Below are 27,927 nucleotides of genomic sequence, written 5' to 3'. Positions count from 1 at the left end.
GTCACGATCTACATCCCGTTTAAACATGATCCTAAGGAAATCTCCAATGAGATCAACCAAAGCTTCCAAATAATGCACACCTGGGCGGATGCATTTCAGCTAAAACTCAATGCAGAAAAAACACATTGCCTTACACTCACCTCACAATATAATACAAATAAATTCACCACCATAACCCCACCAAACGTTTCCCTTCCCGTCTCAAATACATTGAAAATTCTTGGAATCACCCTTGACTGAAATCTCACACTCGATAATCACGTGAAGAATACAACTAAGAAAATGTTCCACTCCATGTGGAAACTTAAAGGAATAAAACCTTTCTTCCCGAGATCCATCTTTCGCAACCTGGTACAGTCGATGGTACTAAGCCACCTGGACTATTGCAACGCACTCTACGCCGGCTGCACAGAACAGAACATCAAGAAACTTCAAACAGCCCAAAATACCGCAGCCAGACTCATATTTGGAAAAACAAAATATGAAAGTGCAAAACCCCTAAGAGAGAAGCTACACTGGCTCCCACTTAAAGAACGGACCACATTCAAGATCTGCATGATGGTTCATAATATCATCTACAGAGACGCTCCAACTTACATGTCAGACCTCGTTGATTGACCTCCCAGAAATGCTAAAAGATCTTCCCGCACATTTCTTAACCTACACTTCCCGGGCTGCAGAGGATTAAAATATAAACTAACACATGCTACCAGCTTTTCCTACATGAGCACGCAGCTGTGGAATGCACTACCAACAAATCTGAAAACAATTAATGAAATCACTAACTTTCGCAAATCTCTGAAAACCTATCTCTTCAACAAAGCCTATTACGAGAATCCATAGCTTAACTATAACACCCCACCACTCCACCGTACTCTGATTGACGCATTTCTATAACTGTCTGCTTAGTTCTTCTATGTTGATCTCATTGTAATACCAACTGTAACTTCTACCCAGGAATGGCGATGCCATAACAGGTCTTTGTAAGCCACATTGAGCCTGCAAATAGGTGGGAAAATGTGGGATACAAGTGTAATAAATAAATAAATAATGCGTGGTGCCAAAAATGGGGTGGCGTGGAATGGGCAGGCTGTGAGCATTGCAAAAACCTATGCACTGGGTTATAGACTACACCTGCTCCACGCATAACAGGCACTGGCGTAAATGGATGTGCTTAGTGTTAGGTGATGACATGGCCGCTAGGCGTATTCTGTAATCCATATCCAAATCTAGGCACGTTTTATAGACTACACCTAAGCGGACATTTTTTTGGTGCCAATTTTTCAGGCACCATAAATAGAATCTAGTCCAATATTGAAAATGCCCCTCTATATTACTCTGTTACACTAGGGAGGTTTATAAGTACTACTACTAAGAATAACTTCTATAGTGCTACTAGACGTATGCAAGACTGTACACATTATATGCAGGTACTTTCTCTGTCTCTAGTGGCCTCACAATCTAAGTGGGGCATTGGAGGGTTAAGTGACTTGCCCAAGGTCACAAGGAGCTGCAGTGGGAATCGAACCCACTTCCCCAGGATAAAAGTCTGCTACACTCCTCCACAAGTGCCTACTTGAGCCAGTAAAATGCTATTCTAAATGCTCACATCATTTCATAAATTACACTGTATACAATGATTGAATAAACAAGTCCTTATGAATGTTATTTGATGGCCTTAATATTGCATTAATTTTGCTTTCTGTACCTGTTGAGTCCCTATAGGTAAGCCCACTGACTAACATGGAAAGAAGAAATCAGAGCTATATAACAGCATTCATCTTGTTGGGACTTTCAGATAAACCAAATACAAATATTTTGCTTTTTATAGTATTTTTACTCATCTATATAGTAACCCTCGTAGGAAATCTTATCTTAATTACAGTAAGTAGACTTGATTCTCGTCTCCACACTCCCATGTACTTTTTCCTCAGTAATTTGTCCTTCTTGGATATCTGTTACACATCGAGCATTGTCCCCAAAATGCTAGAAATTTTCTTGGCAAAGAAGAAAACTATTTCATTTCGTGATTGTGCAGCACAAATGTACATCCATCTTTCCTTAGGGGAAACAGAATGCATCCTGCTAGCTGTCATGGCATATGATCGCTATATGGCGATATGTCATCCCTTGCATTACACAATTATTATGAACTGGAGAGTCTGTGTAATGATAGCAGTTGGTACATGGATGGGTGGCTTTCTTTTGTCAATAGTACATGTTGCTTTTACACTGACAATGCCCATGTGCGGTCACAACGTAATTAACCATTTCCTCTGTGAAGTTCCTGCTGTGTTAAGTTTGGCATGCGTTGATATTTTCATCAATGAAATTGTGATTTTTGTTGTTGGGGTGTTGATACTATTGATCCCTGTTTTCTTAATATTTTTAACATATATTTATATTATTTCAACAATAATGAAAATCAGTTCTGCTGATGGAAGACGCAAAGCCTTTTCCACCTGCACCTCTCACCTGACTGTGGTGACGATATTCTATGGAACGGCTATTTTTATGTACATGGCGCCCAAGTCAAGTCATTCTCCAGATAAAGACAAAATGATCTCTGTGTTTTATCTCATTATAACCCCAATGCTAAACCCCCTGATCTACAGTCTGAGAAACCAGGAAGTGAAAGGAGCATTAAGAAAAGTGAAAGTAAAAACCACAATGTTATAGAAAATGCAACATCTTCAACTTCATTTCTAAAAATGGAGCGATTAATAGTGATGAAATGTTGTTCATTGATAATAGTTAACAATAAATATACTTATTGTTAAACATTGTCATTGTTATTCAAAATAAAGTGTTTAAAAGAAGTGAGGAGTACGGACAGTGGATTGGGTATACAGGATTGTACTTCTGGTTAATTCACTACATCCCCATTGAATATATATTACACTGATAATAGTGCCAAGGGCCACCCAAAGCAATCTGCTGCCCAAGGCAGAAATGAAATGCCACCCCTGCACTCGGTCTAGCATCTCCCCCCTTTCTTCCTTTACCAAATTATTTCCCCAAAAGGAAGCGGCGGCAGTGATTCCCATAAGCCGCCCTGCCCTGGTGCCACTGGCACTGGCTTTTTCGCTACTGCGTCCTGCCTCTGAGGAAATAGGAAGTTATGTCTAGAGGTGGGTCACAGTGGGAGAAGAGACAGGTGCGGCAGGGCAGCCTATAGGAATGGCTGCAACCTTTTGGAAAAAACAAACTAAGGTAAAGGGTTGAGGAGGGGAGGGGAGAGTGCTGCTCCTCGCCTCAGGTGGCCTAATGGTAGAGCTGCCCCTGAATAGTGCATACCATGTGTAAAGACAGTGCACTGTTCTTAAAGCGTAAGGATCATATATTTAATATATTGCCTTTTTGTACATTTATTATATGTAGGTATCAGAATGCAGACTATCACCTAGATTCTATATCTTGCACTGGGATTTCTGCACGGAAATTGAAGCGTATTACATAACAATGCACATAGCCTAATTGGTTAACAAGATAATCAGCGCTGATAATTGGATGTTAACAAACAATTATCAGCATAAATTAGAATTTATGTGCACTACTTGCTAAGTGTATTCTGTAAAGTGCGGTGTGTAAATTCTAATATGCGCTGCAAAAAAGGGGGTGTGGAATGGGCAGTTTGTGGGCGTTCCAAAACTTTGCACGCAAGGGTACAGAATACACCTGCTCTGCACTTAACTTAAATGCCGGTATTTACACTGAGTCTTCCTTGCCTAGAAGTTAGGAGCTCACATGGTCGCTAGTGTATTCTAGAAACCCACTTAGGTGCACTCTATAAACCTATAAATCTACACACTGTTTATAGACGATGCCTAAGCAGAAATTTTTTCAGCGCCAATTTTTCAGACACCATAAACAGAATCTAGTCCTATGTGCAGAGAGGGTGTACTCTTCTTGCAGAGTGCGCACTCTTTCACAAAATTGTACGTATCTACATGGACATATTCTTGCTGCGTGTGCACTCTTCCCTAATAGTGCACTCATGTATATGCATGTATTCTTGCAAGGTTCACCCTCTTTCCCCTTAGTGTTTGTATGTACATGCACATATTCTTGCAGAGTGCACCCTCTTTCCCCATAGTGCAAGCATGTACAAGAACGTATTCTTGCAGAATGCAAGCTCTTTCCTCATAGTGCACGCATGTAAATGTACCTTATTCTTACAGAGTGCACCCTCTGTCTCGATAGTGCTCACATGTACATGCACATATTTTGCAGAATGCAGCCTCTTTCCTGATAGTGCGCTCATGTACATGCACGTATTCTTGCAGAGTGCGCCCTCTTTCTCGATAGTGCTCATATGTACATGCACATATCCTTGCAGTGCACCCTCTTTCCCCATAGTGCATGCATGTACATGTACACATTCTTGCAGAGTGCACCCCTTTCCCAATACTGTGCGCATGTACATGCATGTATTTTGAGGTGTGCGATCTCTCCTTATAATGCTTGCAAAGTGTGTGCTGTTTCCCAATAGTGTGCTCATGTACATGTATTTACTCTTGCAGTATGTGCGATCTTTCCATATAATGCTTGCACGTATTTTTGCAAAGTGCGCACTCTTTCCCGATAATGTGCTCACGTATATGCACATATTGTTGCAGAGTGTATGCTCTTTCCCAATAGTGTATGCATGTATATGTATGTATTCTTGCAGAATGCGCACTTTTTCCTGATAGTGCATGCATGTACATGCACTTATGATACACTATTGGGTAAGTAGTACGTTCTCATTTACAAAGGGTGCACACTCTTCACAACATTTGTTTGGGAATGAAAAAAAAACCTGGAAAAAAATGACGTGAAAATGTTTTGGCTTAGAAATGATAAGTATAATCTCCCATGTAAATGATTTTATAGTAACTACTGAGGTATCAATAAGGAAACACATCAAGAAAACAGTTAACTGACATTGTGAGCAACTTAGCTGGTACTTATTTTATTTATTTATTTATTTATGTATTTGTACATTTGTTATACTACCTTTCAAATGAATACCAAAGCGGTTTACCATAAATTAACAAATATCCAGAACATTAAGAAAAAAACACCTAACAAACAAGTACAAGAAAAATGAAATGGAAGTGACTTGTACAATTATTTCCATAGACACTGTTTAAGCAGAACACACAAGGGACAATCAATTCAGTTACATGTTCTTACTTGTTCCTAAAATTGAAAATGATAATACTTTAAACATTAAAGAATTGCTGAAATAACCAAGTTTTCAGTCCTTTCTTAAATTTATGATGACAGGATTTTAATCTAAGAGTAAGTGGAAGAGAGTTATATTAGAGGACAGTTCCCAAAGCCTTTTATCTGAGTGAATAAGTTTTTGTGAAAATTGCATGGCTCTGCCTAAGGCCTTCTTTTAGAAGATCATGTATGTGTGAATACCAGCAGCACATACATGTGTCTAAAGCGTACGTCTTTAAAATCCAATTTTACAAAGCCGGTATTTACCTGTCTGTGTCCTATCTATATTTATCTTGAATGTGGCTATGGATTGAGTGGTCTATAGGCGGGGCTGAAATTTACACATGTAACACTTATTGCAGAAGGGGACTTAACAATGTTTGGATTTACACCTGCTCTTTCCACAAACATGTTGTGGCGAGGTGCTCTTTTGGGTAGGAAACATAGTAAAGTAGGCTACTTTCCTGGCCACAATATATTCATTAGCCAAACGACCTTCCCCCATACCTCCATCATTAGTTCACCTCCAGATCAGAAGCCTCCCCCCCCCCCCAGCATCATTTCCCCCCTCCCACATACACACATCAGTTTCCTCTGGAAGAGACCCCCCAGATACAATTTCCCCTCTAGATCAGACCCTCCTATCTGAACCCCCCTCAGAAAACAACCCCCATCCCCTCTTGAATTACCCCCCAATTGAAAGCCCTTCTTGGCTGTGCTGGACTCTCCCCCTCCCCCTTTCTGGGCATCCCAGGTGGGGATCCTGTTGGTCTAGTGGTGGGGTTTGGGAGTGGTCCTCCTCTGCTCCCACCCCATCTGTCCCAGTTACAGAAATAGCAGCCATGACCCCTAGTGAATCTCACTCAGAAGCAGATGTAAATGTACACCCATGATTTATATACACCACACATAAACCATGGTTCCAGCTCTGCTTTGCCCAAAATCTTCCCCAAAACATGTGTACAATCAAGTTATGTTAAGTACCTGGAGGAAAAGGCCATATCAAATCATATAGTAATGCTTGAACTAACTAAAAATACATGGTAGACTTCTGCATAACTGTCATACTTATAATAACTTTGTTTAGGCTTTAACTAGACAAAACATTTTTTAACAGTTTGAAAGAGAAGCCACTTACATAAACTGATCAACAATCTAAATCATATGGAAAGGGATGTGCTGCTTGCACAGTTATTAATGAAATGAGATGATCACAGGCCTTATGTAATAATCTCCTACCTTGCTCTTTGTGCAGTCTCCTCATATCTTCACAGAAAAGTGCAGCCAGGATAGGGTTAATTTGCTTCTTCTGCAGCTCCATTTAAACATGGCTGCCTCAGCCTCTCACTGCCTCACTGGAATAGATCACATGACCAAGAGCCAATGAGAATGCAGAGGGGGATCTGGCTATTGGACAAACAATTTTAATTCTACTTGGGCTTTTGAATTCTATTAGAAATGCAGTAAGAGAGCAGAAGGTCAGTGTTTATTTATTTATAGCACACCTTTATCCAAGGAGGGCAACAAACCAACATACATAATCTAAAATACAATGCACAAACTACTCACAAGCACAATAGAACTAACACAGCAGCAAACAGCAGTACAAATAACATGAAGCATTTCAAATCAATAGGATGGTCCTACAGATAACACTTAAACATCTGTTTAAAAGATAGTGTTCTGCTGAGATTTCAACACCAGGGGCAACTTGTTCCATGCCCAAAGGTCCAGTCACAGAGAGAGAGCACCAGTTCTGGTGATTTGCAGGCGTACACCATCTCACAGTGAGCTAGTGTGGGAAGTGGCATATATGAGTATATGCAGGGCTTTTTTTGAGGGGGTACTTGGGGGTACTGAGTACCGGCACCTTTTCATTTGTCTGCTAAAATTGACCCATGGTCCTTAAGTTTTAATGAAAGAGCTCAGGCTCTACACACCAATTTTGCCTTGTCATAGATTCTTTGGTTGCAGGGGGCCTGGCTATTGTGGGGTGGATCCCTCAGTGATCACGCCATCCCTGAAGGGTAGCCTGGCATTTTGAGTACCGACACCTTTTTCGCTAGGAAAACTGCACTGAGTATATGGCTTGTTATGAAACTATTTTTATTTATTTTATTGCATTTGTATCCCACATTCCCCCACCTATTTGCAGGCTCAATGTGGCTTACATAGATTTGTTAACATTGTCGAATCAGGAGATCAGATACAGTTAGTAGTGTGTAGCGATTAAGGAAGGAAAGAGGGAAGAAAGAAGAGAGTTGTTAGGGTTGTTAAAGAGGTGGGTGTTCATAGTTGAGTGAGTTGGTGAGGTGACTTAGTGAGGTAATAAGTTCTCATTGTAGGTCTTGTTGAAGAAGAATGTTTTGAGAGATTTTCGAAAGATAGTTGTTTCTTTGATTGCTTTCAAGTAATTGCTTTCAAGGTAATGCATTCCATATCTGCATGCTTTTGTAAGAGAAGGTAGTGGCATGCACCAGCTTGTATTTAAGTCCTATGCAGCTGGAGTAGTGCAGGTTGAGAAATTTGCGGGATGATCTTCTGGCGTTTCTGGGAGGTAGGTCCATGAGGTTTAGCATGTAGATTGGGGCATCTGCATGAATGATTTTGTGTACAACTAAATGTATTACCAGGATTTAGTGCCATGACTCTGCTAGTTCTTGTCTTTACAGTTGTTGCATCCTTAATGCCCTTATCCTCCAGGTGAACTCCCTTTACCACTACTCTTGGTTCCTTCCTACGCAACCAATTTCTAACTCAGTCACTTTAGAGCTTGTATTATCAAGGGAGTCTGGTATATGTCAAAACATGTGTTGAAATATAAAGATACCTCATTGACTGCTCTCCCCTGATCCATCACTTTGGCCATCCAGGCAAAGAAATTAATCAGATTCACCTTTCAAGACTTTATTTTGCTATAAAACCATACTGCCTTGGATCCTGCAATGCACTGGATTCCACAAACTGCAATCTTCTGTGTTTTAGCACTATTTCTACTAATTTACTTATCACAGAGGTCAGACTAACTGGAAATGCTGTGGAAAATCTTACATTTAAAAGGATTTTATTCACAACAATAGATAAAAGAACCAGATGCTGCCAACAGAATCCCAACATGGCCCCACATTTTACCTTCTTCGGCTTCCTCAGAAGAAATGTACTTGTACTGTGTTCAAAATGGAACCCCAACTTCCAAAAGACCCACCTTTAAAACATTTCATAGTGGAACATTAATTCCCAGACCAAGGAATATTATAGTGTGGTTATTATTTTGAGTTTGTTGTTTTCCCTTATCTTTTAATTTTCAATTTGCAGAAGACACAAAGGGCCTTGTTTACTAAGGTGCACACGCGAACCGTGTAGGTCCCTATCGGGATATTGTAGGAACGTACACAGTTAATGCACGTTAAAAATGTTAACATGCCTATTACATGGCTTAGTAAACAGGGCTCAAAGTTTGCAAAGTTGTTACTCACAAGAGAATTGTGAGAAATTGCAGGAAAAAGTTTCAAGACTGGGCATCCAACTGGCAGATGAAATTGAATGTGCAGTAGTACAAAATGACAGTGGTGTTCCTGGGGGGGGGGGGCGGTGGGTGCGGGGTGCTGCGCGCCTGTCCGCTACGTTCGTTCTGTGCTCCCTCTGCCCCGGAACAGGTTACTTCCTGTTCTGGGGCAGAGGGAGCATGGAAACGAACGAAGCGGACAGGCACGCGGCACCCCCCCCCCCCCAGCAGCATGCACCCGGGGGGGGGGGGTAATTTCGCTGGGGGGGGGGTTGTCCTTTCGCCGGGGGGCGGGGCGCATCGGCAATCTGCCCCGGGTATCAGCCCCCCTAGGAACGCCACTGCAAAGTGATGCAGATAGGAGTGGAGGAGTATCCTAGTGGTCAGAGCAGCAGACAGTGAACAAGACTAGGGTTCAAATCCCACTCATGCCCCTTGTGAAAGTCACTTTGGACTGAATTCTATAAATGGCGCCTAAAGAATAGTGCTAAGCACTATTCCAGGGGCGTAGCCAGATGGCCAATTTTGGGTGGGCCTGAGCCTAAGGTGAGTGGGCATGGAATTCATCCCCCCCCCCCCCCCCCCGCTTGCTCCTCTCTCCACCTCTCCCTGTCCACAAACCCCAAATATTAAATACTTGAACTGGCGGGGATCCCCAAACCCTGCCAGCTGAAGATTTCCTCCTCCTCAAGCAGCCAGCACTCTTCCAAATGGCAGCCAGCAGCACTTGCTTCAAATTGATGCCATGCGTGATCAGTGCTTTTGCTTGTGCGAAAACTGAGCATGTGCAGAAGGGCCAGTCTCAGCCTCAGTTCAAGGCAAGTGCTGCTGGCCAACATTTGGAAGAGTGGGGACTGCCCAAGGACAGAAAATATTCAGCTGACAAGGTTTGGGGATCCCCACCAGCCACAGCAAAATTGTCACAATTTTGGGTGGGCCTGAGTCCAAAGTGGGTGAGCCCCGGCCCACCCAGGCCCACCTGTGGCTACGCCACTGCACTATTCTACATGTAACCCACCCGGACACGCTCCTTGGACTCATTTCCGGGGAGATCTCTCTCATCCACACATACTCCCCAGAGGCCGGGGAGGGAGGGATTTACAAATACATTTCTTCTTCTCTGCCTCACACTTACAGCTCCAATGACAGATTCACATGAGCTGGGTGTGGGCCTCCCACTTAGTCACCTCTCCCCTCTCCAGTCGGTTCAAAACTCTGCTGCCCGTCTCATCTTCCGCCAGGGTCGCTTTACTCATACTACCCCTCTCCTCAAGACCCTTCACTGGCTCCCTATCCGTTTTCGCATCCTGTTCAAACTTCTTCTACTAACCTATAAATGTACTCACTCTGCTGCTCCCCAGTATCTCTCCACACTCGTCCTTCCCTACACCCCTTCCCGTGCACTCCGCTCCATGGATAAATCCTTCTTATCTGTTCCCTTCTCCACTACTGCCAACTCCAGACTTCGCGCCTTCTGTCTCGCTGCACCCTACGCCTGGAATAAACTTCCTGAGCCCCTACGTCTTGCCCCATCCTTGGCCACCTTTAAATCTAGACTGAAAGCCCACCTCTTTAACATTGCTTTTGACTCGTAACCATTTGTAACCACTCACCTCCACCTACCATCCTCTCTTCCTTCCCGTTCACATTAATTGATTTGATTTGCTTACTTTATTTATTTTTTGTCTATTAGATTGTAAGCTCTTTGAGCAGGGACTGTCTTTCTTCTATGTTTGTGCAGCGCTGTGTATGCCTTGTAGCGCTATAGAAATGCTAAATAGTAGTAGTAGTAGTAGGCCAGGGCTGGAATAAATCCTTAGCCAAGGATATTCTCTCTAGGCACACTGACTCCAAGAATTAGCCAGCAGTCTCAGCTGCAAAATCTTGCTTTACTAACAAACTTGGAAAAACAGTTCATAAATGTCAACTTCAGCTGAAACATTAGGGTGCTTATTTCTACTTCAGATGGCCAGCACAGCACAAAACAGTCAATGATATCAGGGTAATTAGGTTCTCAGCTTCAATCTTATCTCCTCTATTCATACAAATATAACCCAGCTCTCACCCATTTCTAGCTTTGGATCCGGGACACAAAAGACATTCACTCTCTCTCACTTCTTCAAATCTCACAGTCTTTGGTTTTCCGCAGGCCACTCTTATCACACACCTCAATTCCAGTCCATTTGTAGTCAAGATGGAAGTGGGTCAGTGGTCTAGAATAGCAACTTGGGGGTTTGGGAGAAACGTTATCAGTTCTGGGTTCCACTCAGCTCTTCAGTCCATGAACCATGCTGCTTAAACAACAACTCAATCTTTATTGAACTTCTGCAATGAGCAGACGGCAACTTGAAATGATCTTCACCTTAGTCAACTGTATAACTCTCATATAACTTAACCTCAGACTTCTGTCGTTCTGTGGGGAACACCTTTACCACAGTACTTCTCAGGGATATTTACAGTACAAGTTTCTTCATGGGGCAATTTACATTTATGTTTCAATCATTTTTATTCAAAACTTAAGGAACAAGAAAACATCATCATGTATGAACGTCTGATATTTTCCCCCATGTGGCTAAACTAACACATAGTACTTCCAGGGGCGTAGCTACGGGTGGGCCTGGGTGGGCCCAGGCCCACCCAATTTCAGCCCAGGCCCGCCCAGCGCCAGCTCCCATTGCCAGCCACTGCTGCTTTTCCTGATGAGCAGCAGGGCCGGCGCTACAAAAAGAAGAAGCGCTCAGCTGACTGAGCTGAGCGCCAACGCTAATGATGACTCGACGAGAAAAAATGTTTTTAAAAAAAACGCAGCACCGCAGGCAGCCTCGAAGCATTGGCTGCTGGCTCTGCAGGCTCCGCCCGTCTCTTACATCACTGCCCCTGGAGCAAAGCAGGGGCAGTGATGTAAGAGACAGGAGGAGCCTGCAGAGCCAGCAGCCAATGCTTTGAGACTGCCTGCGGTGCCGCGTTTTTTTAAAAACATTTTTTCTCGTCGAGTGAGTCGTAGTTTGCGTTGGCGCTCAGCTCAGTCAGCTGAGCGCTTCTTCTTTTTGTAGCGCCGGCCCTGCTGCTCATCAGGAAAAGCAGCAGTGGCCAGCAATGGGAGCTGGGGCTGGTGGGCCTGAATCGGGAGAGGGAAAATGGATGGCAGGATGGCAGAGAAAGAGGGAAAACGGAAGGATGGGGAGAGAAAGAGGGAAAACAGATGGGAGGATGGCAGAGAAAGAGGGAAAAGGGAAGGATGGGGAGAGAAAGAGGGAAAACAGATGGGAGGATGGCAGAGAAAGAGGGAAAATGGAAGGATGGGGAGAGAAAGAGGGAAAACGGGAGGATGGCAGAGAAAGAGGGGAGATGGATGAAAGGATGCAGAGAAAAAGGGGAGAGACTGGAAGGATGTGGAGAGAGAAGGGACACTGAACAGAAAAGGGTAGAGAGATAGACACTGGTTAGAAAGAGGGACATTAGATGGAAGGATCAGGAGAGAGGGTAGATGGGTGGAAGGATGGGGAGAGAAAGAGTGAAGACGCTGGATGGAAGGGTAGGGAGAAAGAGGTGACACTGGATGGAAGGATGCAGAAAGAAAGAGGGGAGACTACTGGAAGGATGGGGAGAGAGAGGGGAGACTGGAAGGATGGGGAGAGAAAGAGGAGAGCTGCTGGATGGAAAAGGGGAGTAGTGAAAGACTGGAGAATAAGAGGAAGGGGCATGGGGAGAACAAGGGTGAGAAAAAGATGAAAAGCCATAAGTAGATGAAGGAAATTAAAGAATGGATAGTAAGAATGAATTAAATCAGGACAGAGAGAGAGAGAGAGGCAGAAAAATATTGAAGAAAGCAAAGAAAAAGGAGAGAAAAATGACAAATGGCCAGGAAACCCTGGCAGAAGAGTTAAGCGAAAACGAAGGAAAGCAGAATCTAGAGACTGGGAGCAACACAATGAGAAAAAGTAAATGGCCATACAACAAAGGTAAAGAAAATAATTTTATTTTTAATTTAGGATAAAGTAATATGGTGTTAATAAAGTTTCAGAGACCAATACTTCCTTCCTTAGGTCAGGAGAGGATACCGTAACAGTGATGCAGGAATTACCACTATTGTTAGCAGAATCTATGGTACTTCAGGAGTCAAATACCACACACCAGAATGAGAGAGAAAAGTCTTCTTTATTTGCCAGCAAACAAAGTAGGACATCAGCGCTAGCCCTCTCCTTCTCTTGGCTCTCTGTGTCTTGTCTCTCTGTGTCTTATCTCGTCTCCTCTTTCTTTCTAACGTAAGCTGCTTCTGTTCTCATTTATATATGTGGTTCTAAACCCCTCTAGCCCCTCTTTCTCATCAGATGGTAAGGAATAGATTGATTACCTTGTCTTGAACTAATTATCTCTACACTTACTTACAATATCAGTTACATAGGTTTCAGATATTTCCTAAACTGACCTACGACCTGGGGCCTCTCAAACTAGACAATGTGGCACCTATCTCCTGCATTTTATTATTATTAAATTCTCAGATTCCCAGTTAACTTCATAACTTAAAATGCTAACTGGACTCTGGCATTCATTAAGGGGCCAGTCCTACACTTAGCTATAATCAATCAAGGAAAAGAGTTGACTTTTCCTGACCTCTTTCACCTTTAGCTTCATACACAGAACTAGCTAGGAATGTGGATAATTGAAACCAGATGATGACCTCTTAAACTGTAGAAAATCTCACTTGAAAAGTCAGACAAAGATGTAAACACTGAATTGAAAAGGTATTTTACAGGGAGAAATAGAACTTATTAAAAGAAAGTATTAAAATTAAACAGAATAAAACATATTTTAAAATAAGCAGAGATCAGAATTCCTTATAAGATAGAATCTAAATTATCAAGAAATTATTTAAAATCTAAACGATCTCCTATTTCCAGGACTGCCTCAACAGCATTATACTGACCTGAGGCAGGAGGTTTTGGCCTCTGAAAGCTCCCTGAAAAGGATTAGACTATTAAATAAATTGTCTGAAATCTGATGCACTGAAAGCAGCACTTTACTCTGTGTGACAAATGCATCTGAGTGTGACTAAATTTTGCTGGGGGGGGGGGGGGGTAGAGAGAAAATTTTGTGCCCACCCACTTTGGGTTCAGGCCCACCCAAAATTGGCAGTCTGGCTACGCCACTGAGTACTTCTACACCAACACGTAAGACTTAACCTTCCCTCCCAGCAATTTACATTTACAAAGGTTCTCCAGTCCATGCCTATCCTGGGAGGCAGTGCTAAATCCCGAAGGCTTTCTCAATCAGTTTATCTCTAGTGGGCTCACCCTGTCTGACCCCTCTCCAGCGAAGATCCCTCTCTAGATCCGCCCTGGACCTGGGAATGATCTCTCCTAGCTCCAATCCCACTGGTCCCGGGCTGGGACCCTTTTCTGCCCATAAGTACATAAATATTGCCATACTGGGAAAGACCAGCCATAGCACTTGTCATCCACCGGTTGCCACTTTGTGGAGTAGCCCCCTCCTTGTCAGCCAAAGGTTACACTCCTTCCAACAGGCATGGCCACCGAGAAGTGGTGGGGTGCAGGGGGAGCAAAATTCAACCAGGCCCAGCCTCCAAGGGAGGGGCCTGGCGTGAGGGAGCAGAACCTTCTTCCTGCCTGCCTGCTTCCAGGTCTGTCTCTCTCCTGCTCCTGTGTGCTAGGACCTGGATGATTACAGTAATGTGATAACTCGGTCCTGGCACACAGGAGAAGGAGACGACAGACCGAGGAAAGAGCACAAACGTTTACAGCAAAAAAATAAAAAAAACTCTTGGTGTAAATTCCTGTTATTCTATAACAACGCACATAAATTAAAGGAATGCCCTTGATCCACCCCTGACTGTGCCCCCTCTGTGGACCTGCACGTAAAATATGCAGGTAAATTTTAGTTAATGCCAATTAGCAATGATAATTGATTGTTAGAACTGTGGAAATAGCATTTCTATAAATAAATCCAATTACAACTGGTCAGAGAATTAGTCATTTATTTTAGATTTGCATAGCTTGTTAACAAGGAGGAACATCCAGCCAGGAATAAGCTGGAAGGGCTGAACTTAGGATGCAACTCTGGAATACACTACCACGCAACCTGAAAACGATCTATGAACTAACGGACTTCTGCAAACGATTAAAGACTTATCTCTTCGAGAAAATTTACTGCAAGGATCAAAACACATGAAGTCCACACACACTAACAGAAATGCATCAACACACTCTCTTCTGAATTCTCCTACCCGTATCTTCACCACAATTAATACCCCACCCACTTGTAAAATTGCTACACCCTAAGGTTGTCGTGCTATTGTTATATCGCCCTATCTTTTCCCCATTGTAACATTCCACTGTTTATACGCTCTAAATGTTGTTTTGACTTGACTTGTCTTCCCACAACTCCTCATAATGTAACCCATAATTGTACTGTAGCACATTGTATTTCCATCATTCATAATGTATTGTAAGCCACACTGAGCCCGCAAATAGGTGGGAAAATGTGGGATACAAATGCAATAAATAAATAAATAAATAAAAACTGGATAGGAAACTGGTTGTCCGACAGGTGGCAGAGGGTACACTTCACACTTCATCACCCTCTCCCTCAGTCCCGCCCATTACTAACCACCACTTCCAGAAATCTCCAGGCTGTCGACCCTCCCACCCTTTCCTCTCAAATCTCCAATCTCATGTCCTCCGAATCTGTCGACAAGGCTGTCTCTACTTACAGTGCCACTCTCTCCTCTGCTCTGGATATCCTTGCACCATCCATCTCCCGTCCCACAAGACGTACTAATCCCCAGCCCTGGCTGACCCCTTGCATCCGATACCTTCGCTCCTGCGCCCGATCTGCTGAACGCCTCTGGAGGAAATCTCGCACCCATAGTGACTTCTGTCATTACAAATTCATGCTATCCTCCTTCCAGTCCTCCTTATTCCTTGCCAAACAGGAATATTACACGCAACTGACTAATTCTCTCAGCTTCAACCCTCGTCGTCTCTTCGCCACCCTTGTTGTCTCTTCGCCACCCTTAACACCCTCCTCAAAGTGCCCTCCGCTCCCAACCCCCTTCACTCTCTCCTCAATCACTGGCTGACTACTTCCGCGACAAGGTGCAAAAGATCAACCTCGAATTTGCTACCAAGCCACCTCCTCCTCTTCACTCTTTAACCCACTCCCTCAACCAACCAACCCAAGCCTCCTTCTCCTCGTTTCCTGATATCACCGAAGAGGAAACAGCCCAACTTCTCTCCTCCTCAAAATGCATCACCTGTTCCTCTGATCCCATCCCCACCAACTTACTAAACACCATCTCTCCTACTGTCACCCCCCCCATCTGCCACATCCTCAACCTCTCTCTCTCCACTGCAACTGTCCCTGACTCCTTCAAGCATGCTGTCACACCACTCCTCAAAAAACCTTCACTAAACCCTACCTGTCCTTCCAACTACCGCCCCATCTCTCTCCTACCCTTCCTCTCCAAGATACTTGAACGCGCCGTTCACAGCCACTGCCTTGATTTTCTCTCCTCTCATGTCATCCTCGACCCGCTTCAATCCGGTTTTCACCCTCTACACTCAATAGAAACGGCACTTACTAAAGTCTGTAATGACCTGTTCCTTGCCAAATCCAAAGGTCACTACTCCATCCTCATCCTCCTTGATCTATCCGCCACTTTTGATACTGTTAATCATAATCTACTTCTTGATACACTATCCTCATTTGGGTTCCAGGGCTCTGTCCTCTCCTGGTTCTCCTCCTATCTCTCCCACCGTACCTTTAGAGTACACTCTCATGGATCTTCCTCCACCCCCATCCCGCTCTCTGTTGGGGTTCCTCAAGGATCGGTCCTTGGACCCCTTCTTTTCTCAATCTACACCTCCTCCCTGGGCTCACTGATCTCATCTCATGGTTTCCAATATCATCTTTATGCCGACGACACTCAGCTTTATCTCTTCACACCAGACATCACTGCGGAAACCCAGGCCAAAGTATCGGCCTGCTTATCCGACATTGCTGCCTGGATGTCCAACCGCCACCTGAAACTGAACATGGCCAAGACTGAGCTCATTGTCTTTCCACCCAAACCCACCTCTCCTCTCCCTCCACTCTCTATCTCAGTTGATGGCACCCTCATCCTCCCCGTCTCATCTGCCCGCAACCTTGGAGTCATCTTCGACTTCTCCCTCTCCTTCTCTGCCCATATCCAGCAGACAGCCAAAACCTGTCGTTTCTTTCTCTACAACATCAGCAAAATTCGCCCTTTCCTCTCTGAACACACCACCCAAACTCTCATCCACGCTCTCATTACCTCTCGCCTTGACTACTGCAACCTACTTCTCACTGGCCTCCCACTTAACCATCTATCCCCCCTTCAATCCGTTCAGAACTCAGCTGCGTGTCTTATCTTCCGCCCAAACCAATATGCTCATATCACCCCTCTCCTCAAATCACTTCACTGGCTTCCGATCAGGTACCGCTTACAATTCAAGCATCTCCTACTAACCTACAAATGCTCTCAATCTGCAGCCCCTCGCTACCTCTCTACCCTCATCTCTCCTTACGCCCCTACCCGTAACCTCCGATCACAGGGCAAATCCCTCCTCTCAGTACCCTTCTCCACCACCGCCAACTCCAGACTCCGCCCTTTCTGCCTTGCCTCACCCTATGCCTGGAATAAACTCCCCGAGCCCATACGCCAAGCACCCTCCCTATCCATCTTCAAATCCTTACTCAAAACCCACCTCTTCAATGTCGCTTTTGGAATCTACCATTGTACCTCCTCCCAGGTAATCTAGACTGTTCCAATTTTTGATTGTCTGCACTCCTTGTCCTCTGTCCTTCTTGTCCTTTAGATTGTAAGCTCCTTTGAGCAGGGACTGTCCTTCTTTGTTTTTGGACAGCGCTGCGTAACCCTAGTAGTGCTCTAGAAATGTTAAATAGTAGTAGTAGTAGTAGTAGTAGGTAGTGGTAAATGGAATCTGCATGGAGGAAAGGAGTTTCTCAGGGGTCGATGCTGGGGCCTATTCTGTTTAATATATTTGAGAGATATTGCTGAAAGGTTGGAAGGAAAGGTTTGCCTTTTTGCGGATGACACGAAGACAGCCAATAGAGTGGATACCCTGGAGGGAGTAGAAACAATGAGAAGGGATCTCCAAAAGTTAGAAGAATGGTCAAAGGTCTGGCAGTTAAAATTTAATCACTATAATCTATTAGGGTTCAAGTATCTCAAACTGGCGTAATTACCCCAACCACTTGTACTTAACACCAGTAATTTACAATCCATTATTTCATATATCAAGGATTCGACTCATTTATTACATATTTTAGCATCTTTTTCATTACCTACAGACAGAAAAGTCATCTTAGTAACGTTGGACATTCAGGTACTGTACGCCAACATTCCCCAAAAGGGAGCAATAGATGCCATAGAGGCCAGCGTACACAATTTGGAAATATCTCCAGATACAAAAATGATTTCTGCTGACCATAGTGCAATTGGTGCTACAACTCAATTGCTTTCGATTTGAACAAACACATTTTTTACAGATCAAGGGAGTCACCATGGGGGCAACAGTTGCCCCCACGGTTGCTTGCCTTTATATGTCAGAATATGAAAAATCTTATATCCACCCCTTGGAGTATCAGAAGAACATAGTTATATGGCGCCATTTCATTGATGATGTCCTACTCGTGTGGGATGGCAACAGAGAAGAATTAGATTTTTTGAGGTACCTAAATGGAAGTGACCCAACATACAATTTGCATCGTGCATAGGGGATCAAAGTGTGGACTTTTTGGATATCCACATCAAGATAGAACACGGAAAGTTCAATACAATACTATTCAAAAAGCTCACTGACAGGAACACTATTCTTCATTATAATAGTTGTCATCCACTACCTCTGAAAAAGGGACTTCCGATAGGATAATTCCTGCGAGCCAAAAGATTATGTAGTAAAGAAGAATCATTTTAACATCAAGCACACCTGATGCTTAATAATTTCAAGCAAAGAGGCCATCCCGGTAAAGTAGTCAAACAAGCCTACAAACGAGCAAGGTATGCACATAGACAGCGGTTATTGGAACCACGGCCCTTAGACAACAGCTCCCAAAATATGATACAGTGTGTGCTTCCATATACCTCTCATGGGTCAAAAATATCACAGATTATTCATAGGCATTGGCCGATTTTACAACTGCACTCACAATTTGAGAATAAACTTCGTATTGCTTATACCCGGGCCCGTAACATGGGAAAGCGGTTATCCATATTCCGGTGCTTAAACCCGCAGACAGAAGAACAAGATAGAGGACATACGAGGTGTCAACACTGTATTTATTGCAGGCATGCCATGGAGGTGCACTTTGTGATCAGTCCCAATACAGGAAAACGATACTATTTACGAGAGCGCACGGACTGTAATACATCACAAGTGGTCTACGCAATCAAATGCCCGTGTGAGAAATGGTATGTGGGCCAAACAAAATGAAAAATTAAACAACGTATTGGGGAACATGTGAGCAACCTTTGGAACAAGGAAAGGGAAGCCCCTTTAGTAGACCACTGGGATCAATTTAAACATCAGGAATCAGTCGAAGTATGTAATATTATCACACATTCAATTACGGTGGGGGGGGGGGGGAGATGTATCTGCAGTTTTGATTCGGATGGAACAGCAGTTCATTTATCAATGGGACACGGTTCAGCCTAAAGGTTTAAATAAGGAAATAGATTGGTTAATTTAACTCAATTCAATTTAATAGATGCCAATAAGCCTCAGTATTGACCTTAGGTGAATTCTATACTTATTAGCTGGATGATATAAATACATAGGATAAGGAGCATGCGTCAGAGAACTGATAGCATGGAGGAGAACAGACAGGGATCCCATCCCGGAGTGACCGCAAGTAAGGATTTAAAATTACCATATTGATAAGTAAATTTATTTAGATTTTGGTCACAGTAGCTCAAGGTGAGTTACATTTAGGGACACTGGATATTTCTCTGTCCCAGGAGGGCTCACAATCTAAGTTTGTACCTGAGGCAATGGAGGGTTAAATGACTTGCCCAAGATCACGAGGAGCAGCTGTGGGATTTGAACTGGCCACCTCTGGATTGCAAGACTGGTGCTCTAACCACTAGGCCACTCCTCCATGAATAATATCTAAAAATGAATCAATGACGGTATGGTGTGCTATTAACTGTTTTTAGTTGATTCCCCTGAGGACGCCGAGTAGGTGAAACGTGGCACCCACATTGGGAACAGACAACAGCGGAGATGTTAATTTAATCAGTTTTTAAGCACGAATAACACATTTGACACAGACATCAGGAGCACACACCAACAGCACTGAACCGGTCCTGCAGCACTTCATGTTAAGCTAAGTGTCTAAGTTTCTACAAATTCAAGTTGTTTTTTGGATTAAGAATTTAAGAGCAACTGATCCATTATTAGTATAGGCAGGACAGGAGGGGGCAGTGCAATAATGGAATATGGTCACTGTGCTTAATATAGTTGTTATAGAGCACTTAGATGCACACTGAGCACTGCAAACAAAAAACAACAATATTTTTTTAGACACATATTAAAATAGAAATTACTGGTGTTAAGTACAAGTAGTTGACTTAAAATTTAATGCCAAGACGTGTAGAGTGATGCACTTGGGGTGCAGAAACCCAAAAGAGAGATACCGAATAGGAGGGGAGAGATTAGTAAATTAGACTCAGGAGAGAGACCTTGGGGTGTTGGTATCAGATATGAAGGTGAAGAAACAATGTGACAAGGCAATGGCCATGGCCAGAAGGATGCTAGATTGAATAGAGAGGGGTATAACCAGCAGAAGAAAGGAGGTGTTGATGCCCCTCTACAAGTCGTTGGTGAGGCCCCACTTGGAGTCTTGTGTTGAATTTTGGAGGCTGTATCTTGCTAAAGATGTAAAAAGACTGGAAGTGGTGCAAAGAAAAGCTACAAAAATGGTATGGGATTTGCGTTGCAAACCGTACGAGGAGAGACTTGCCGACCTGAACATGTATACCTTGGAGAAAAGGAGAAACAGGGGTGATATGATACAGACGTTCAAATATTTGAAAGGTATTCATCCACAAACAAACCTTTTCTGTAGACAGGAAGGTGGTAGAACTAGAGGACATGAATTGAGGTTGAAGGGGGGCAGAATCAGGAGTAATGTCAGTAAGTATTTTTTCATGGAAGGGGTGGTAGAGACATGGAATGCCCTCCCGCAGGAGGTAGTGGAGATGAAAACGGTAATGGAATTCAAACATGCGTGGGATAAACACAAGGGATCCTGTTTAGAAGGAATGGATCTACGGAAGCGGAGATTGGGTGTCAACACCGATAATTGGGAAGCAAAACCAATGCTGGACAGACTTTTACGGTCTACGCCCTGATCGTAACTGAATAGACATGGATGGGCTGGAGTGTAAATTTTAGGGGCTTCAAAGTTAGATTCAGAACTTTTAGTACAAGAACAGTGCTGGGGAGACTTCTACGGTCTGTGCCATGAGAAAGGCAATTACAAATCAAACTCAGGTATACATATAAAGTATCACATACCATGTAAAATGAGTTCATCTTGTTGGGTAGACTGGAAGGACCGTTCAGGTCTTTATCTGCCATCATTTACTATGTTACTGTGTTAGATGGCCTATCTCTGGATCAAACCGAACAGAGAGGGTAAACAGCATACATAGGAAGTACACGAACAAAAAAGCAACACTGGGCCTTCTAGACTGAGACAACAGGAATATTTTATTGACAAGTGACCCGACACGGGCTGTGTTTCGGCGTAAAACAACGCCTGCCTCAGGGGTCTAGCAACAAAATATATAAGAACATATAAATCACAATAAAATATAACAACAATTAAAAAAATTAGCTGATTAAAAATGATTTATAATGGTAATAAAAACATATAGTAAAAAATCTATAGTAAAGAAACATCACTATGGAGTATATATGTAAAATGTCTTAGTGGCTTTATGTAGACAAACAACATTGAGAGCTTTTCTATATGTAAAAATACATACATTGAAAATTCAAGCTGAATAATAAAATATATATATAAAAAAATATATATACAGAACAAAACAAATATATCTCTCAAAACATGTTCAAAGATAAACATTCATATATAAATATACAAAGGTAATAATTGTGGAAGTACTCAATAAAAATCAAGTTAATTACAAATATATTCTTCTAATTTCTGAATATGTATAATTTAGAAATTAGTGTTTAAACCATATTAAATGTTGAATATTTTCCTTAAGCATTCTAGATTAACATTAACCATTTATTCACCAGATTCCACAGGACCCAATTATCAGTGCTAATTGGCTGATTATTCAATGAAGTTGCATGCACACATTTGAGCACCTGCTCAGATTTACACATGCAACTCATAGTGCCACATATAAAGAATTTGGGGATGAGCTCCTCCATTGTCTCAGGTGCAAGCAGTGGCTTCCCCATGTCTGTCTCAATAACAGCAGGGGCGTAGCCACGGGCGGGCCTGGACGGGCCCAGGTCCAGCCACTTTCCCTCCAGGCCCACCCACCCAACATCCTTCACTGCTGTCGCTGCCTTTTCCTGTGGCTCTGGGTATGACCGTCCGGGAGGCAGCATTCAGTGTTGCCTACCTGCTCTGAAATAATTCTTCTCCCCAGGCTCCGCTGCATCGGTCCCTGCATCCTCTATTTCGCCCGTCGCACAGCGCTGCCATTCTCACAGGCAGCTCCACTCCCCCCTGCCGCGTCCATCTGGCCCTACGTAAACAGGAAGTGCATAGAGGGGGAGTGGAGCTGCCTGTGTGAATGGCAGCACTGCGCAACGGGCGAAAAAGAGGATGCAGGGACCGATGCATCGGATCCTGGGGAGAATTATTTCAGGGCAGGTAGGCAACGCTGAACGCTGCCTCCCGGACGGCCGTACCCGGAGTCGTGGGAGAAAAGGCAGCGTCACAGCAGCGAAGGATGTTGGATGGGCGGGCCTGGAGGGAAAGTGGCTGAGAGCTGCTGGACATGGGAGGGAGAAGAGGAAGGGGCTGGAGAGCTTCTGGACATGGGAGGGAGAGTAGGAAGGGGCTGGAGATCTGCTGGACAAGAGAGGAAGAGGAAGAAGGGACTGGAGGGAAGGGACAGAGCTGCTGGACATGGGAGGGAGAGGAAGAAGGGACTGGAGAGCTGCTGGACAAGGGAGGAAGAGGAGGAGGGGACTGGATGGGAGAGAGCTGCTGGACATGGGAGGGAGAGGAGGAAGGGGCTGGAGAGCTGCTGGACAAGGGAGGAAAGGACTGGAGGGAAGGGAGAAAGAGCTGCTGGACATGGGAGGAAGAGGAGGAGGGGACTGGATGGAAGGGAGAGAGCTGCTGGATGTGGGAGGAGGAAGAGGGGGCTGGAGAGAAAGAGCTGCTGGATGTGGGAGGAAGAGAAGGAGGGGATCTGGATGGAAGGGAGAGAGCTGCTGGATGTGGGAGGAGGAAGAGGGGGCTGGAGAGAAAGAGCTGCTGGATGTGGGAGGAAGAGAAGGAGGGGATCTGGATGGATGGGAGAGAGCTGCTGGATGTGGGAGGAGGGAGAGGGGGCTGGAGAGAAAAAGCTGCTGGATGTGGGAGGAAGAGGAGGGGGATCTGGATGGAAGGGAGAGAGCTGCTGGACGTGGGAGAAAGAGGGGGAGGAGAACTGGAGGGAAGGGAGAGGACTGCTGGTACAGCACAAAGAGGGAGGGAAGGGAAACAGAGATACTAGACCAAGGAGATGAAGGAAAAGGGAATAAATACTAAACCTACAGCATGAGGAAGGAAGGAAGGAAGGGAGGGCAGGCAGGCAGGGAATCAAGCAACCAAACCAGATGTTGGAAAGGGGAGGGCGTGAGAGGGAGAGAAGCTGGATGGGGTAGGGTCAGAGAGGGTACAGATATAATGGCACTGGGGACAAAGAGAGGGGAGAAGCTGGACAGAGAAATATAGGGACACAGAGTAAGGGAGATACTAAACATGGAGGAAGATAGAGGTACAGAGATGGAAGAAGATGGATAGTGGACATGGAGAGAGAGAGAGAGAGAGAGAGAGAGAGAGTAGAAATATCAAATGGACATGAGACCTTGGTGAGTGAGTTAAGAGAAGACAGAAAGATGTAAAAACCAGAGCCTGGGACCAATATGACTTGGGAAAAATAAAATGAGCAGACAACAAAAGGTAGAAAAAAGAATTTTATTTTTCTGTTTTGTGACTAGAATATGTCAGATTTGAAATGTACATCTTGCCAGAGTTGGTGTTAGTAAGCTTTAGGGTCCCCTCCTAAATATCGGCCTTGGGCCCCAGCCATATTCTAACAGGCTGCACCTTCTTCAGCTTCCAGCTGGCCTGGAGTTCTCTCTGGCTAGGGGGCCAAACGCAGTTGCCCTAGTTGTACCTCCCCTAACACTGTCTCTTGCATGTGCTATCATATTTTGCACAGTATAGGAGAAAATGCATCTCTTTGTATTTCTCTGTGCTGTGCTAAATGCAAGGTCTGGCCTCTTGGGATTTTGATTTGTTTATGGTTTTTGGTCACTTATTCTGTATTTGGCATTTGTGTTCTGTGTGTGTGACCAAAGTATTCTGTTAGCATCAATTTTTTATGTAGTACTAGTAAAAAAGGCCCGTTTCTGACACAAATGAAACGGGCGCTACCAAGGTTTTCCTTGGAGTGTGTATGTTTGGGAGAGTGTATGTGAGAGTGACTGTTTGAGAGTCAGAGTGAAAGTGTGAGTGTGTGAGAGAGTGAGTGTGTGTGTGTGTGTTTGTGAGAGAGTGTGTGTGTGAGAATGAGAGTGTGTGCAAGTGTGTATGTGAGACAGTGTGAGAGAGAGTGTGTGTGTGTGGGCGAGAGAGAGAGTGTGTGTGAGACACAGATTCTCTGTGAGAGTGAGTGTATGAGACCAAGCGAGTGTGTGAGTGACTGTGTGGCACATAGAGAGTGAATGTGATACAGTGTGAGACAGAGTGTGTGAGAGTGAGAGTCAGAAAGACATTGTATATGAGAGAGAGAGTGTGAGCCGTGCCCTCCCAATCCATGGCCATCTGTCCCCTGCCCCCTCCATTCATCCTTTTCCAGCAATTCCCCTCTCTCCCTGAGCCCTGCCCTCCCAATCCATGGCCATCCATGTTTCTCTGTCACCTGCCCCCTCCATTCATCCCTATCCAGCATTTCCCCTCTCTGCCTGAGGCCTGCCCTGCAATCCATATCCATCCATGCCCATCTGTCCCCTCCATTCATCCCTATCCAGCAATTCCCCTCTCCCTGAGTCCTGCCCTTCCAATCCATGCCCATCCATGCTCCTCTGTCACCTGGCCCCTCCATTTTTCCCTATCCAGCATTTCCCCTCTCTGCCTGAGGCCTGTCCTGCAATCCATATCCATCCATGCCCATCTGTCCCCTCCATTCATCCCTATCCAGCAATTCCCCTCTCCCTGAGTCCTGCCCTTCCAATCCATGCCCATCCATGCTCCTCTGTCCCCTGCCGCCTCCATTCATCCTTTTCCAGCAAGTCCCCTCTCTCCCTTCCATGACCCCCCCTCACATCCATGCTCCTCTCTCTCCCATGTCCCAGCCTGGCCCGCCCTCTTCTCCCCCCCCCCCCTTTGCATCCATGCATCCCTTTTTATTTTTTTCTTCTTTTTAACTTTACCTCCGTGGCGGTTCGTGCAGCGAAGCGTCAGGGAAGGAGGCGGCGCTCCCGACGTCTAGCTTTCCCTTCGCTGTGTTCCGCCTTGGCGGAACACAGCGAAGGGAAGGCTAGACGTCGGAAGCGCCGCCTCCTTCCCTGACGCTTCGCTTCTGGATTTGTTTGGTTTGAGGCGAGGGCGGGGCAGAGACGGCTGGCTGGCTTGAAGGCTTCACACCACGAATCCACGAACCCTTCAGCCTGGGAGTGACGTCAGATGGCTTCATAGGACGTTGTCCTCAGAACGTTGAGGGTGCGTTTTATTATATTAGATTCTATAGTACTTTGGTTTGTTCAGTTTTCTTCATAGATGTATTGATATTTTAGGGCCCCACTGTAATATTTAGGGCACATTTGGGGGACGCATATGTGTGTTGGTGGACCGTGGCTCAGTAGAGGATGAAGAGTGCACCCTCTTATATGTCTCCTAGCTCTCAATGTGGCCTGCAGCCACTGAGGCCAATACTGCTACTCCCATTGAAGTTATTGGGAGTGGGGTAGGTGTGCGGTAGGAGTAGGGGTGAGGGCAAGGCATATCAGGTGGCAGGTATTTCTCTAGTGCCCATCCATCCAACCTGTTGGCCCACCCAAAAATTGCCTTCTGGCTACGCCACTACCTCTCTCCCACATTTTCCTATGTCATTGGTACCCACGTGTACCAAGACAGCCACCTTTTCCCCAGCACTATCTAATATCCAATTTAGATGATGCATGAGGTCTGCCACCTTCACATCAGGCAGGCAAATGACCAGGCGATCCTGATGTCCACCAGTCACCCAGCTATCTACATGCCTAATAATCAAATCACCAACTACAACAGCTGCTCTAACCCTTACCTGCTGGAGACACATCCTTGGTGCGAGGGGATAGTGAATCCCCTGGTGTGCTGGTGGCTAACAGTTCTTTGCATCGAGCATACACACAACTGGGAGAGGTCATATTGATCGTTATTATTACATTTTGGGTTTTTGCCAGGTTCTTGGGGCCTGGATTGGCCGCTGTCTGAGACAGAGTGCTGGGCTTGGTCTTTTCCCAGCATGGCAGTGCTTATGTACTTATGTATACATGTGACATTCATTGCAAAAGACTGGATAGCACCCCTCTCGCTGCTGGACTACAGTCTGCATCTTAGTATTATAGAGTTGTTTAATTAAAACTTCTTAAGGTACTAGGGATATCAGATGAATACAAAGAGCCCTAAGATTGGTGTAATTTGTAATTTATTTAGTGTTTCCTTCTCAGAAACTAATTAAATGTTATTAAAACTCTAATGAAAACTCCCCTCTTGTTGTCCTAATTAGAATAATTGACTATAAATGAAGAGTTGAGCTAGGGGTGGATGGGAGTTGGGGAAAGTAGATGGGAATGAGAACCGAACTAGGCCCTACTGTGCCCTCTAAAGTCTTATTTGTTAATGCTGTGGCAGAAAATTCAAGTTTTAAAACTATGGGGAAAAGGGTATGGAGACTAGCTAATAAAGTTTGCGTCTTTATGTTTTTTAAAATTGTGTTTATCAATATCCTACAATTCCTTTTTTAAACCCAATCTTTAAGTTACCGAGCACAGAATAATGTCACTTACCCACAGAAATGTCCTCTTCTCTCAGAAATCTTGAATAGTTTTGTATCATCTGCAAATTTAATCACCTCACTCATTGTTCTCATTTCCATATCATTTATAAATATGTTAAATAGTACCAGTCTCAGTATAGATCCCTGTGGCACTCCACTGTTCACTCTTCACCACTGAGAGAAATGACCATTTAAACCTACCCTCTGTTTTCTGTCCAATAACCAATTCCTAATCCACACCAGAACCTTGCCTCCTATCCCATGACTCCTTATTTTTCTCCAGAGTATCTCATGAGGAACTTATCAAAAGCTTTCTGAAAATCTAGATACACTACATCAACTGGCTGACCTTTATCCACATGTTTATTTATGCCTTCAGAAAATGAAGCAAATTGGTGAGGCAAGACTTCCCTCGACTGAACCCATTCTGTCCCATTAAACCATGTTTGTCTAGGTGTTCCATAATGTTATTCTTTATAATAGTTTCCACTCAACGCGTAGTTAAACTCTGGAATTCGCTGCCGGAAAAGGTGGTTAAGGCGGTTAACTTAGTAGCCTTCAAAAAAGGGCTGGACGGCTTCCTGGAGGAAAAAGCCATAGAATGTTATTGAATGGACGAGGGAATACAGTATTTCTAGGATGGGCGGGACAAATTGCTTGTTTTTTTTGGCCGCTGTTGGTGACAGGGTGCTGGGCTCGATGGACCCTTGGTCTGTTCCAGCATGGTGATGCTTATGTACTTATGCACTATTTTGCCCAGCACTGACATCAGGCTTACCAGTCTGTACCGGATCACCCTAGAACACTTAAATTGGCACGCACTGGCCACCCTCCAAATCTTCAGGTACTATGGATGATTTTGATGACAGGTTACATATTACCAACAGCAGACCAGCAATTTCATGCA

The 27,927-nt window shown here is 44.3% G+C and overlaps 1 protein-coding gene across 1 annotated transcript; it reads left to right on the top strand.

Moving 5' to 3' along the window:
• Positions 1-1,743: 1,743 nt before the first annotated feature.
• Positions 1,744-6,325, top strand: LOC115464842 (olfactory receptor 2D2-like). The gene is made up of 2 exons (XM_030195200.1): positions 1,744-2,652; positions 6,299-6,325. Exons 1-2 carry the CDS (start codon positions 1,744-1,746, stop codon positions 6,323-6,325), a joined length of 936 nt encoding a protein of 311 aa, XP_030051060.1.
• Positions 6,326-27,927: the final 21,602 nt, after the last annotated feature.

The sequence above is a fragment of the Microcaecilia unicolor genome, chromosome 3, assembly GCF_901765095.1.
Source record: "Microcaecilia unicolor chromosome 3, aMicUni1.1, whole genome shotgun sequence".
NCBI classification, from domain to species: Eukaryota; Metazoa; Chordata; class Amphibia; order Gymnophiona; family Siphonopidae; genus Microcaecilia; species Microcaecilia unicolor.
The sequence above is the reverse complement of the archived record's forward strand: the minus strand, read 5'-3'. Positions and strand labels throughout refer to the sequence as shown.